At 38.8% G+C, this 13906-nt stretch overlaps 2 protein-coding genes across 28 annotated transcripts in view; one reads left to right on the top strand and one right to left on the bottom strand.

The window, feature by feature from the left end:
- The window catches only part of PUS7L (pseudouridine synthase 7 like), a 146726-nt gene that overhangs the window by 132615 nt on the left and 205 nt on the right, over positions 1–13906 (bottom strand). For 13 of the 18 annotated variants that reach the window (XM_067009109.1, XM_067009101.1, XM_067009103.1 and 10 more), the window contains exons 1-5: positions 13484–13532; positions 11643–11770; positions 9057–9985; positions 2122–2281; positions 805–997 (exon numbers count right to left, since the gene is read on the bottom strand). In XM_067009109.1, coding sequence (XP_066865210.1) covers positions 805–997; positions 2122–2281; positions 9057–9969 — 1266 coding nt within the window. In that variant the 5' untranslated portion in view covers positions 9970–9985; positions 11643–11770; positions 13484–13532. The other 5 variants (XM_067009115.1, XM_067009118.1, XM_067009113.1 and 2 more) reach the window with 4 other exon arrangements.
- The window catches only part of IRAK4 (interleukin 1 receptor associated kinase 4), a 47542-nt gene continuing 47193 nt past the window's right edge, over positions 13558–13906 (top strand). For 4 of the 10 annotated variants that reach the window (XM_067009122.1, XM_067009119.1, XM_067009123.1 and 1 more), the window contains exon 1: positions 13630–13824. The gene's annotated coding sequence lies outside the window, so the exon portion shown is untranslated. Of the gene's footprint in view, positions 13825–13906 lie in introns of all 10 variants that reach the window. The other 6 variants (XM_067009126.1, XM_067009124.1, XM_067009127.1 and 3 more) reach the window with 6 other exon arrangements.

Genomic DNA, 13906 nt, shown 5'->3' on the forward strand with positions numbered 1-13906 from the left:
TGCCTGGCAAATGTCATTTAAAAACTTATGGTAAGTAATTTTTTACTGTAAGACAAAATATATATGATTTATCATTTGTATACACTGAAACAAAATTCAAAATTAGATTGAAAAGAAAAAAGATTCTGAAAAGTAATATAAAAACTATTTGCCAAAGATTTCTGAAAAGAATTACTAGACAAAGTTTCCCCCAAAATTAATCTCTTTGCCTGAAATACTACTCTATATGGCAGACACTAAAAAAAAAAAAAAAAAATCTGTCTTTTCATACAGATAGTTTTTACCCCCACACTGAGGAACACTATACAATTTTTTTTATTACACTAAAGTCGTGTTTTTTCGATACAAAAAAGTGTACTAAGAAGAAAAATTTTTAAATAAGTCAAATGGCCCTAACTATCATTTTAAAAAATAATTATACATGCATAAAAAGAAAAGGTACAAAAGAAAAAGAAAAATTTCCCTTCTTATCTCAATGTAAAGGGAGGGACTATGAAGATTTTCCTATAACACTCTACTTTAAAGTGCAGTTTGGGGACATCCTTGGTAGTCCAGTGGTTAAGAATCCGCCTTCCAATGCAGGGGACACGGGTTTGATCCCTGGTTGGGGAACTAAGATCCCACCTGCTGTGGGGCAACTGAGCCCGCTCACCACGACTAGAGAGCCTGCGCTCTCCAGAGCTCACGCACCACAACTAGAGAGAAGCCCACATGCCTCAATGAAAGGTCTCGAGTACAGCAACTAAGACCCAACTAAGCCAAATATAAATAAAATAATTTTTTTTTAAAGCGCAGTTTTCTTACCGTAACATTTTCTACTGCCTCCAAAATTCTCTCTCTCAGGTTTGCAGAATCATTTATTTGATTTTTTAAATTTCTGATGACAATATCAAAGTGATTTCCTTTGAGTTGACCAAGTCTAAGGGAATCATCTACAGACCGAATATTAAACACATTCATTCTTTTCTTTTCAATTTCTTTTTCAATATTTTTCAACCTATAAATGATAAATCATATAGACTCAGTTAAATCTTACATTTAAAAATTAGTTTAAATGCTTCAACATTAAAAAATTATGTTAAAAATGTCAAAAAATTAGTTTAAATAAAGTTTAAATGACAGTTGGCAGACAACCACTTATATCAGAATACGAAAACAAAAATTGGGGGAACTATTTCAAAAACACATCTTTCATTTATTTCAACAAATGTACACTAAAAACCCTTTATCATAGGATTATATTAAGAGTTATTTTAAGAACTGGAACACATATGCCTAATGCTACTACTCTATCTATGTAGCCTTCTGACTTCTTAGTTCAAGGGATAGAACCTCTTAACTGTTCTCTGCTCTTCCTGTCCTTAGACTTTGCTCCTTTCCTCCTCAGTCTCTCTTTCTCCAATGTTACCAAAAAACCACTAGTGCCAGAGGATTTTCCTAAATTCTGCTCTGAACACTTTCTTATTCAAATTTTCAATTTAATGTTAATAAATGTTAAATAAATTAGTCTGTATAATGAACATGACTCTGAAATATTTCATGACATAAATTTTCATTAAGAATACTAATTATTTTTATAAGTAAAATATAAATTACACATACAGTGCGATTTTCACGTATGTAAAAAATGGCTTTGTAGCATCTGTATGTAGCATAGTATTTGAAAAAAGACTGGAAGGAAATGGATCAAAATGTTATTGTGGTAATTTCTGAGTAAGAGAATTTTCAGTGACATTTAATTTCTTTTTTATTCTTTTTTCTATTTTCTAAATATTCTATAATAAACATGTATTTCTTCTAAATACACATATTATCTTCTAAATAATACATGTACTATCTTCTAAATAAACATGTATTATCTTCTAAATAGAGTTTTGTTTTGTTGTTCAATAGAGTTTTATTTCTAAATAGAGTTTACAGTTCTAAATAGGGTTTTGTTTTGTTCAACAACAAAACAAAACCCTATTTAGAAGATAATTATACTATTAATGCAGAATATGTTGCTGAGTAAGACTGTAATCAATTACTATTGATCGTGAGGTTAATATGCTCCCAGTATTATTCTGAGTTTTTGATGCAATAAGAAAATAAAGTCTGTCCTTTAAAGTAACATCTTATTACCTCTCTGGTGTCACTTTTCTAACAACCATTGCTTGATAAGTGATGGCTTTCTTGTCTTTAAGTCCTGCATAACTAAAATCCGAAGGAATCACTCCAAGTTTGATAGCTAAAAAACCAACAGCTTCAAACATTTCCAGATTTTCTTTTCGTAGGGTAAAGGCTGAAACAAAAACAATCCCCGATTACAAAAAAAGCAGCTAACATACATCAATTACATTCTTAGCAGACTGGCAGATCGTTATAATGAATCAAATCACTAGTTTAAATAATGAGTACTTTTTAATCAAAATACACCCAGTAAAATACAAAACCTCATGGATTTCAGCACTCATTTTTAAAATGCTAGTGGGCTCATTAAAGGCTTACAGAAAAAAAAAAAATCCAAATTCCCTGATCTGACGTTCATACTGGCCCCAGTCACACTGGCCCTAATCTACCCTTCCAGTCTCCGCGTGTGCCACTCCCACTCATATAACCTATAACCCTAACACAGAGAACTCCTCACAATCCTTGGATGGACTAAAGTCTTCATGTGCTCCCTCCATTTACTATTTGCCATACTTCTATTCATGCTTCAAGACCCAATGGCCACAGCGGTTCTGAACCCCTCAAATTCTTTCCAGGTTCTCAAGGCTGAATGCTCACAAAGCAGCAATCACGTTTGTCTTATTGACCATTGTATCTTCAGCCTAACACATAGTAAGTATTCAAGTATTTATTGAATGAATGAATAAATGAACTTTACAGGAAGTTAATTACTTAAATCTGCATGTCTCCACTAGCTGTCATTATCTATACTGTGACACTGAACACCATGTTATAATTTATCTCTTTAAAGTTTGTGCACCTCACGGACTGGGAGTTCCAGGCCAGCAAACCAGTAAATAAAACCATACTTGCTTCGTGGTAGCTGCTTCAAATGTCTACTAGATGAGAGGGTAGGAGTGAGGTTGCAGAAGAGGTAGGAGGAACAAGCACAGTAACGGCTACCAAAAAAGACCCCTAACTTGTTGGCCTATATAACCTGCCAACATTGACAGTAACAAAATACCTCAATCCTCAGCTCACCATATACATATAAGATGCTTCAAAGTACTGCCCTTTTCCCTCAAATCATGAAAAGGAAATTCAAAGTTTTCTGCAGAATAATTTCTATTCTGTTCACCTCTTGTAACTGTCATCAGCAGCTACATGGGTCTCTTTGAGGAGTGCTCTAAGAAAAATGAACATTTAACGTACATGTGACTCAGGAAGTAGAAGGATGTGAAATTTACCTATCTATCTATCTATCTCTGAACATATGAAATAGCTAAACAAAAGCTTGTAATATCTACACTTTAGAAATAATGCTGTTTAAAAGAAAGGGAAATATCTGTATGCTCTTTAGATCTCTATATAAATAACCTCGAAAATCATGAAAATAGCAAGTCTCAAAAATATGAAGAAAAACAGACATTTATGAAAACGTTTTTAAAATCAGCAATAATGCTTCAATATTTGTACATATTGTGAAATGATCACTACAAAAATTTTTTCCTTGTGATGAGAACTGTTAAGATCTACTCCTTTAGCAACTTTCAAATATACAACACAGCATCACCATGCTGTACATTATATCCCAAGACTTATTTATTTTATCACTGGGAGTCTGTACCTTTTGACCACCTTCATCGATAAATAAAATAGATTATTTTAAATAAATTCATATCTTTTAAAATTCATTTTACATTGCTAATAGGTTAAATATAATTAACACATAAACAAAAGCTGTTTGGGGTTCACAATAATTTATAAGAGCTATACTAGTCCTGGAACTGAAAAAATATAGTAGTCTTTCAAATATACCAAAACTATGGAATTAGACAGACACTACTAAGATATCTTAAAAGTGTTGCAGCAGCCTGGCTAGGAGGTACAAACTGTGAAAAACAGACCAAGAAAGTGTATTATATAAAGTAAGAAGGCTAGGAGAGCAACACTTAAAGTTTTAAAGTACACGTGTTTGATAACTAGAGTTCAATGTGTCAAATCTGTCCCTGACAATCTAGGCGTGTCACTCACAGGTCATTAGGCAAGCTCAGCCATCTAAGAAGGAGCCTCCAAATTGTTTGAGATTATGTCAGTTTGTTGCTGATTAGCTTTACTGCATAGGTATATTTTATCCACGAAGATACAGAATTTAGAATAGAAATATTTAAGATGATCAAATTCATGGTTTTTAGTATTTGTTATTGAATGTCTTACATACTTGGAATGTTTAAGGTAATGAAACTCAAGTAATTCCAATTAAAAATGTCTAATTGATTTAAACTTGTCTTTTTTATGTTGAAATCTCATTAAATTAGTAAATAATATTGGCGCATATAAGAAAATGTAAACATCACTAAATTTATGTTTAATTTATAAGACTTATAACATTTTCCTAATTACTTGGAATAAATGAAGTATTGAAAAAGAAAATCAACTATGCTAAATTTTAAAATTCAATTTGAGACTTCCACTTCTAGCACCATGTTGAAATAATTGGTACCAACCTTGAGCTCCCACTGTAAACAAATAGAAAACTAGACAAAACATATGAAACACCAGTCTTTGGACCCCAGACTAAAGGCATCACAGAACCGTGATCCAAAAGGAAAAGCAAACAAACGAGGTGAGTCTTAATATACCATGGTTTTCTAACTAGAGGTACTTTCTGAGCCAGGGAGGAGGAACCCAAGTAGAGCACAGTGGTCTTGCTGAGGCTGGAGTTCAAGAAGGCCCAGTGGGCTGGAATTCATAGGGCAGAGTAAGAGAATGTGTTCCAGAAATCTGCATAGGTGATCCCTTGAGTTCCCTGCTGATTAGTAATCTGCATGCCTAGAATTAAATGTTACATATCATTTATCTAGTGTTGTATAACAAGTTGCCCCAAACCCTACTGGCTTACAATGTTCACTTATCTCTCAGAACTTCTCTGGATCAGGAATTCAAGAGCACTGTGGTTTGGTGGTTCTAGATCAGGCTCTCTCAGGAGGCTGCAGCACAATGTGGCTAGGGCTGCAGTTACTCAAAACTCCTGACAGGAGGTGGAGGATCCATTTCCAAGGGGATCACTCACTCACGTGGCTGGCAAGTTGGTACTGGCTACTGGCGGAAGGCCTCAGTTCCTCTCCAAAGAGCTGCTTTAAGATCCTTAAAGTCTGGTAGCTAGCTTACCCCAGAGTGAGCAATCCAAGAACTGTGCGCAAAAAGTGCAGTACCTTTTATGACCTCGCCTTAGACATCACACACCATCACTTCTGTCATGTTCCATGTGTCACACCAGCTGCTGAGAGTCTTCTCAGATGTTGAGAACCTATCTTCTGGCTCTAATACTTTATGTCCCACCCCCATTCAAAATACACTCGTTCTTTCCCAATGCCCCAAAGACTCATCCCATTAAAACAGCAGCTCAAATTCTAGTAGTTTTCATCTCTATCAGGTCCAGTGTGGATAGGCTCCTTAAATACATAGTAGAGCTATATGACAGCACTAGCGTAAAGCCTACTCTAGACCTCTGTTAACAAAATTCAAGATGAAGCCTCAGATGGATCTGCAAACTACTTCCTACCTGCTAGAGCATGTTCAACACTCTCTAAAACAAGACAACAAAATCCAGACACTCAACACGATAACACTCACAATGTTCGACCTCCAAAAAATAGTACTGGACATGCAAAGAAGCAGGAAGATATGACCCATGAGCCAAATAAAAGTCAGTCAATAGAAACAGACCCAGAAACAACAGAGATGAAATTAGCAGACAAATATTTTTGAAAACCCATTAAAAACAGGCTTAAACTGCGCTCTAGAGCCCATGAGCCACAACTACTGAGCCCACGTGCCACAACTACTGAAGCCCATGTGCCTAGAGCCCGTGCTCCGCAACAAGAGAAGCCACCGGAATGAGAAGCCCACGCACTGCAAGGAAGAGTAGCCCCTGCTTGCAGCAGCTAGAGAAAGTCCATGCGCAGCAACAAAGACGCGATGCAGCCAAAAATAAATAAATAAATAAAAAATTTTTTAAAAAAAGGCTCAAAGATTATAGGAAAACATGAACATAACAATAAATTGAGGACCTAAGAAAACTAAATAAAACTTCTAGAGCTGAGAAATGCAATACCTAAAATGAAAATGTCATTGGACGCTTAAATTTTTCATACAATTCCTTTTTTAAAAAAGTGTCTGAGGGGCCTCCCTGGTGGCGCAGTGGTTGAGAGTCCACCTACCGATGCAGAGGATACGGGTTCGTGCCCCAGTCCGGGAGGATCCCACATGCCGCTGAGTGGCTGGGCCCGTGTGCCATGGCCGCTGGGCCTGTGCGTGCGGAGCCTGTGCTCTGCAACAGGAGAGGCCACAGCAGTGGGAGGCCCGAGTACAGCAAAAAAAAAAAAAAAAAAGCATCTAAGAAAACAGTATAGCACTACCTCAAAAAATTAAACATAGAATTACCTTATGATCCAGCAATTCCATTTTTGGGTATATAGCCAAAAGAACTGAAAACAGGAACTTAAACCAATATAGCCATGTTCATAGCCACATTATTCACAATAGCCAAAAGATGGAAGCAACTGTGTCCACTGGCAGATGAATGGATAAACAAAATAACAAGATGTATATATACATACAACAGAATATTATTCAGTCTTAAAAAGTAAAGAAATTCTAACACACACACACAACACAGGTAAACCTTATAAACCATAAGCCAAGTGAAATAAGCCAGTCACAAAAGGACAAATGTTGTATGATTCCACTTATATGAGATACCTAGAGTAGTCAAATTCAGAGACAGAAAGCAGAATGCTGGTGGTCAGTAGCTAGGGGAGAAGGGAATCGAGAGTTAGTGTCTAACAGACATAGAGTTTCAGTCTGAGGAGACGAATAGAGTCTGGAGATGGATGGCAGTGATAGTTGTACAACAATGTGAATGTACTTAATGCCATTAAACTGTACACTTAAACATGGTTAAAATGGTAAAGTTTATGGTATGTATATTTTGTAACAATTAAAAATAAAAGCTTTTTTTAAGCTTTCTATTTTTTAGGTAGGTCTACTTATTAAGGAATTTTTTTATATGAACTATTTTTTTTCTTACAAAAGGCTGGCCTAAGCAAAATCTGGGATAGGCAAAGTTTATCTTTGTCTTTTTCTTTGTTCTTGTACTTATAGGTATCCCAGTATCTTCATACTATCCTCTGGTGAACCATCAATTCCTCCCTTGAACATGTCCCTCCAGTTATTCATAGTTTTTGTAAAACTAATTTAAACTAATATATAAAATTTTCCACAATTTTTTGGTTCATTAATTCAAATACTGTTAGAATTTCAAGTAGTACAAAATCTATACCTGCTTAAATCACTGATCAGCAATTCTCTCCCCATGTGTAAAACTAGTTTTGTTTTTCCTTCAAAACAGATTTATCTGTTAACATTTATTGCATGCCTCATGTGTCAACTCCTATACTAGCAGCTTTTTCATGGAAAAGGTAAGTCACACAACTGGACAAATTTCCAAGACAGAAGACACCAATATTTGAAAAACGATTACATACTAAATATTTGCATTCCTTATTTCATCTAATCCTTAGAGTTATCATTGTGAATTAGGCTTTACTACTACCCCCTTTTTTTTTTTTTTTTTTTTTTTTTGCGGTATGCAGGCCTCTCACTGTTGTGGCCTCTCCCATTGCGGAGCACAGGCTCTGGACGTGCAGGCTCAGCGGCCATGGCTCACGGGCCCAGCCGCTCCGCGGCATGTGGGATCTTCCCGGACCAGGGCACGAACCCGTGTCTCCTGCATCGGCAGGCGGATTCTCAACCACTGCGCCACCAGGGAAGCCCTACTACTACCCCATTTTTAAAGTACAACCCAAAGTTATGAATTGTTAAGTAACTTGCCCATGGTATTATTCTTTCCAGTTTTACATTTATGGAAGCTAAGTCCTAAAGATATTAAAAAGTTCATAAATCTTTTTATAAACTGAAGTCGTAACATAAAATAAAACTCACATAGTTCCAAGGTCCAAACCAAACTCTTTCCACTTACATCACAGAGTTCCCTACATAGGACGACCTTGTTTCTGTGCCACACACATTTGTGCAAATCTGAGTTGCTGCTTTTATTTTAAATGCTGTGCTGTTTACTTATAAAACAGGACCATCTGAAACACTTGCCATCCTTCACGCAGGATACAGGCCAATTAAACCTGGTCAGCCAAACGTGCAGAGTGAGATTTCATCAGTTCCACTCCCTAGAAAGTGAATATATTCCCTAAGACAATGATTCTCAAAATGTGGTCCCCAGACCAGCAGGAAAAGGACCACCTGGGAACTTGTGAAAGACCTACCCCAAACATTCTAAATCAGAAACTCTGAGAATAGGGCTCAGAGGTCTCTCTCAACAAGCCCTTTTGGTGATTGTAACGCATGCTAAAATCTGAGAATCTCTTCTCTAAAAGACTGACAGCCAAAGGAAGGAACTCACTGTAAGTTTGCAGGTTCCCTACCTTGGGCAGTGAAGTCCAGCTGTTTTAGATTACAAGGTATTCACTTCCCCAAGCACAGCAAACAGATTCTACCTCTCTCCAAATACTTAATTTTAATTAAGATAACTCTCAAAATATGAAATCAAGATTCATCCCCATAAGACTTACTTAAATGCAAAGTACCTGCTTCAACTTTATACATTTGTGACTACGTTAACTATAAGTATCTGTGTTAACGCCATCAATAAGGTTAATTTTTACAACCAGTGTATTTTGAAAGACTTTCTCTTCCATCAAAAAAAAAGACCCATATATTGTTTCCAATATCTCTCTGGACAAGGCTATTTAATTCATTTGAAATTATTCAGCTTTCACACAACTTTAACTAAGTTTATCTAAGAAAATAATAATGATGTAATAAATTACCTGTGTATATAACTTTTCTTTCCTGGCATTCAGGAAGAGATCTTTTCCGGTGCTTGTGTGCTTTTTCCCGAAATCTTACTGTTATCACTACATTTGGATTATCAGCACTATAATTCGGTCCAGGAAAAGTTTTGGTTTCCACAAGATTTCCAAACTTTTTGTTGATAAAATGGTGGACAGCCTTTCTGTGATCTTTGTTTACATCAGGTTTAAAGGTAAATTTGGAATTTTCTTTCTTTGCATCCAAATATTTTAAAAAGTCAAATGCTTCTTCTTCAGATACCAAGTGACAGAGTTCTTTATACTCAAGATTTGGTTTGACAACAATTTCACTGTTTTTTCCTACAGTTATTAAAAAAGGAAATTTCTGCCTAATAGCACTATGCAAAATAGCCCTCTGGTTTTTGTCAAGGATTCTGCCTAATGAGAATTCAGGAGATGGTCCAATTAGTTCAGTTTTAGAATTCCATGTCTCTTTTACATCACAGGCAAACTGATTCAGTAATTCATTAGTTTTTTCATCTAACAAGGATCCTAATACATCACTGTTTTCTTCTTCACCTTTGGAAGTTCCATCTTCGACAGTATCTTCCTTTTCTGAACCAGACTCATAATTTTGGTCATCACCAGAGCACACAGCCAAAGTACTGACTTCTTGATTGCTTCTCTCTTCAAAGGATAAATTTTGAGGATCTAGTTTTGTTTTTTTAGCCAAATTATTTGGCCCAGGTAGTATTTTATTAACCTTGTAAATAGGTTCATCACTGGCTTTATTAACTAACTGTCCCTGTTCATCAATCTCAATAACAACAAAGTCACTTGGTGAGCTTTTTATGGTGCCATGAAATCCAACGTGATCCGTAATGAAACACAAAGAACTAAACCTGATTCTAAAATCTGTATCCTCTTCCATTCTTAAATAACAATGCCTATAAAAGAAACAAAGAGGTGGTCAATTACCAGAAAGAAAAATTCTGGATAACAAAAAAAGAAATAGGTTTGAAAGATTTATTTAATTCCCCTTCTCCCTCTCCCTTCCTGAGTCCCCTTAAAAGACATTACTAATCTAATTTATTTCTATATATAATGTGTATTTTGACTCTGTTATACTGAGATATCTGGTGATTTGCAACTTGACTCTTCACCCACTCCAGGCTTCCATCTATTAAAATTCCAGGATTAAAATGGGTTAAGTTTCAAGTTCACTTTTAAAATACCATCTGTAGGCCTACAAAGAAGAGACTAGAGTATACTCCTGTTTACAATGATTTGTCTGAACTCCATCCCTGAAAACTAAAATTTCCAGATAATTCCAGAGAATCTGTAGCTAGATATTTATATATGAAGAGATAGGGATGGAAGAAGGGATGAGAAGACAGGAAGAAATAGTCCAAATTGATAGATAAATGAAGCTCTAAAACCAACTTGCAATGTGATTAGGTTTCTAGGTAGGCTTAAATTAACCCTGGACCTTAAACCTTCTTGAAAGCCGGATACAAACTTTTACAGATACTAACTTTTGCGGCTGACCCAGAGGAAAATTCCAACCATCTCTCTCTGACATTAGAGAGAAAAAAACCTTTACAAACCTTCTTGAAGACAACTTCACTCATTCTTCACACAACCCATGGCTACCAGATGGAGATTCAGGAAAAGTAAAATGCTCAGGGGACCAGTACTACTCCGTTCTTTGTGTTAACTACACTCTCCAGGAAATTCATCATCATCTGGACCTTCACCCCATTTCTACAGTGTATTCTATTAATCTGAACCAATTTAGAAAACCACCTCCACACCATCCTTTCTATTATGTCATGTAGAAATCACAACAAATTCTCTATATCCTAAATTCCTAGGGAATATATAGGATATATTCATTTTTCCTCATTCCTTTATTTCCTGCACAGTTTCCCCAGTTTCTTGCCCTAATGAAACCTGGCTATTTTCCCCAAGCTGCTTCTTCTGTAGTCCTCTCATGTGAAGGCTATTTTTCCTTTCATACCCACCTTGGGATCTGGAGGCTGTAAATATTTTCTGTGTTTGCCACTGCTACTTCCAAACCATTTCTTCCTCCTCTACCTCCCCAAATCCCATTTCCTTGGACGTTCATGCCATCAGGCTGTACTATTTGCTGCCATACTCTTTCTGGTCCCAGGACAATTCTTCTTCATTCACTGATGACTTTAATACCAGGCTTAAAATCTACTATCCAGCATGACCTCCATGACCATCCATATGGATCATCCATTTAACATCACAGTCCCTCAGTTCCTCAATCTCAACCTCACACCATTTCCACTTCATCTTGGTCATAGCTTTGACCTTCTCATCACCAAAAGTTGCATCACCTTTAAGCATCCGGCTCTCTGATTATTCCTGCTGTCCTTTTGTCACCTCTACTTTAGGACTTCCATTCCAGAAGTTCTTACACACTGTGAAGGTCTCTAACCTCTACTTCTATTACTAGTCCACTATAGTCCTTTCTCCACAGTAGCCAGAATGATGATTTAAAAGGTAAATTAAATCTTATCACAACCCCTTTTTAAACCCTCTAATCACATTTATAATAAAATCCAAATTACTTACCCTGGCTTCCAAAGACTTCTAAGATCCTGGACTCTGTCTATTCTCCAAATTTATCTTGTACCTTTTTCCCATTATCCACTATACTCCAGCTTCACTGGCCTTCTTCAGTTCCTTTGTGCCAACTGTTCCTGTTGGTTAAATCAGTACTTCCTCAATAACATCCTCAAAGAGGTCTTCCTTGACCAATAATCCAGAGCAACCAGCAAGCCACTATTTTTCACAAAATCCTATTTAATTTTCTGCATAGCATTTCTGTCTCATAATTTTCTTCACTATTTATTGTATACCTCCCGCAACTAGAATGTTTGCTCCATGAGAACAAGAACCCTGTTGGCCTTATTCACTGATTATCTCACAATTATAACAGTGTCAAGCACATAGCAGGCACATGATCAATACTGATTGTTGAATAAACGAATCAGCTAGTACAAATAAAGAGCTGTAATAGTGAAAAGGAAGAAAGAAGAAAACACTTTTGCCTAGAATAATCAGTAAAAGCATAATGCAAGAAGTGGCCAAGTCTTCAAAACAGTTCAGGAGACAGAAATGAGGCAAAGACCTATCATAAGTGATGCACAAACAACATATGCAATGTGTTAGAGAAAACTGAAGAGCCCAGATACAGAGCAGTCGGAAAACGCTTTCGCGTTTTCTAGTACAGTTCTGGAAAATACAGCTGGATTAGTGTCGAACAAGGTAATACACTGAACACCTTGTCAGGGACTTAGAATCCACTGAGTGGTCAATGGACGGCCACTGGAGGTGTTTGAATAGGAAAATGACACAATCCAAAAAGATGTTTCAGTAAGATGACTGATAGCACTGAGCAGGATGAATCTGATAAAGAGTTAGAAGGAAAGCAATGAGACGTGATCAAGAGCTCAGCTGCTGGATTGGCCTTGGAAAGAATAATGACCTACTCTTTACCCAGTAAAAGGAAGAAGATATGAAGACATTCTAAGCCTTTACCCAGTAAAAGGAAGATATTAAGACATTCTCAGCTAGTGGCATAGGTAGAACAACTTGAGGAGAATACAATGATGAGGGAATTATTACAACCAAGCACCTCAGTAAGAGTGGAACCGTGCTGAAAGGCAGCCAAGGAACCCACGTGGAGTTAAGCACACACGTGCAGTGTTCCCAGGCAAGAGATGCGTTGAAGAGCTTGCGTGGCGGAGAGAGAGGGTAGTCTGGCTGACCCGAGGCTGGGGAAGTGCTGGCTAAGGGCAGAGTCTGGGAGGATGTTAAAAAAAAGGAGGCCAGGGCTTCCCTGGTGGCGCAGTGGTTGAGAGTCCGCCTGCCGATGCAGGGGACACGGGTTCGTGCCCCGATCCGGGAAGATCCCACATGCCGCGGAGCGGCTGGGCCCGTGAGCCATGGCCGCTGAGCCTGCGCGTCCGGAGCCTGTGCTCCGCAACGGGAGAGGCCACAGCAAGGAGAGGCCCGCGTACCGCAAAACACACACACACACACAGGCCCGCGTACCGCAAAACACACACACACACACACACACACACACACACACACACACACGCCAATAGCGCCTCCAGTTCCTTCCACTGCCGTTGGTACGCCTAACTCACTTCTACTTCCTACTTCCGCTCCCAACCAGCAGGACTAACGTCCCCTGCTGCGTAGCCTTCAGGCGCATTCAAAAGTACCCCGGACACAGCCAGCAGCTCCACTGGCTTCTTCCCCTCCCCCAGCCCCGCCTACCCCAAGGCGCGATACTAGCTCAGGTCGCCCTCCTCTCGGGGACAAAGGGTCACGGTCCCAATGCCTATCTTGTCATCACCCCATACACAAGCCCCACTTGGCGCAAGAAACTCAACCCTGTCTACCTCTTGTCCGGGTGAAGGCATTCCCCTCCACTACGCTGTGCGCATGACCGGAAGCCTTAAAATATTTAGCCCCCGACACGGACTATTTAAAGGGCCAGGCTCCCACTTAAGAAGAGCCTTAAAAGAGACCCGGAATTTCTCACGCTGGGGAGCCGCCTGGACGCACAAAGAGGAAGAGGGCGGGACGGGGATGGGGACGGGGCGGGCCTGGGGCCGGGCCTGGTCGGGGCCTGACGGGTTGGGCCTGCCCCAGCCGTTCCCAGGGCCCGGGTTCTTCGACCGCTGGCTCAGCCCCGCGGCGCCCCGCCCGCCCCCCGCTCCCGCTCCCCGCGCCTGGGCAGGTAAGGGATTCCGGCTGTGCGCGCCACCTTCTCCGCGAGGTGTCCGAGGTCCGCGTCCCGGCCTCGGCCACTCTGCCCCAGG

This window comes from Kogia breviceps, chromosome 12 (genome assembly GCF_026419965.1).
Source record: "Kogia breviceps isolate mKogBre1 chromosome 12, mKogBre1 haplotype 1, whole genome shotgun sequence".
Taxonomy (NCBI): domain Eukaryota; kingdom Metazoa; phylum Chordata; class Mammalia; order Artiodactyla; family Physeteridae; genus Kogia; species Kogia breviceps.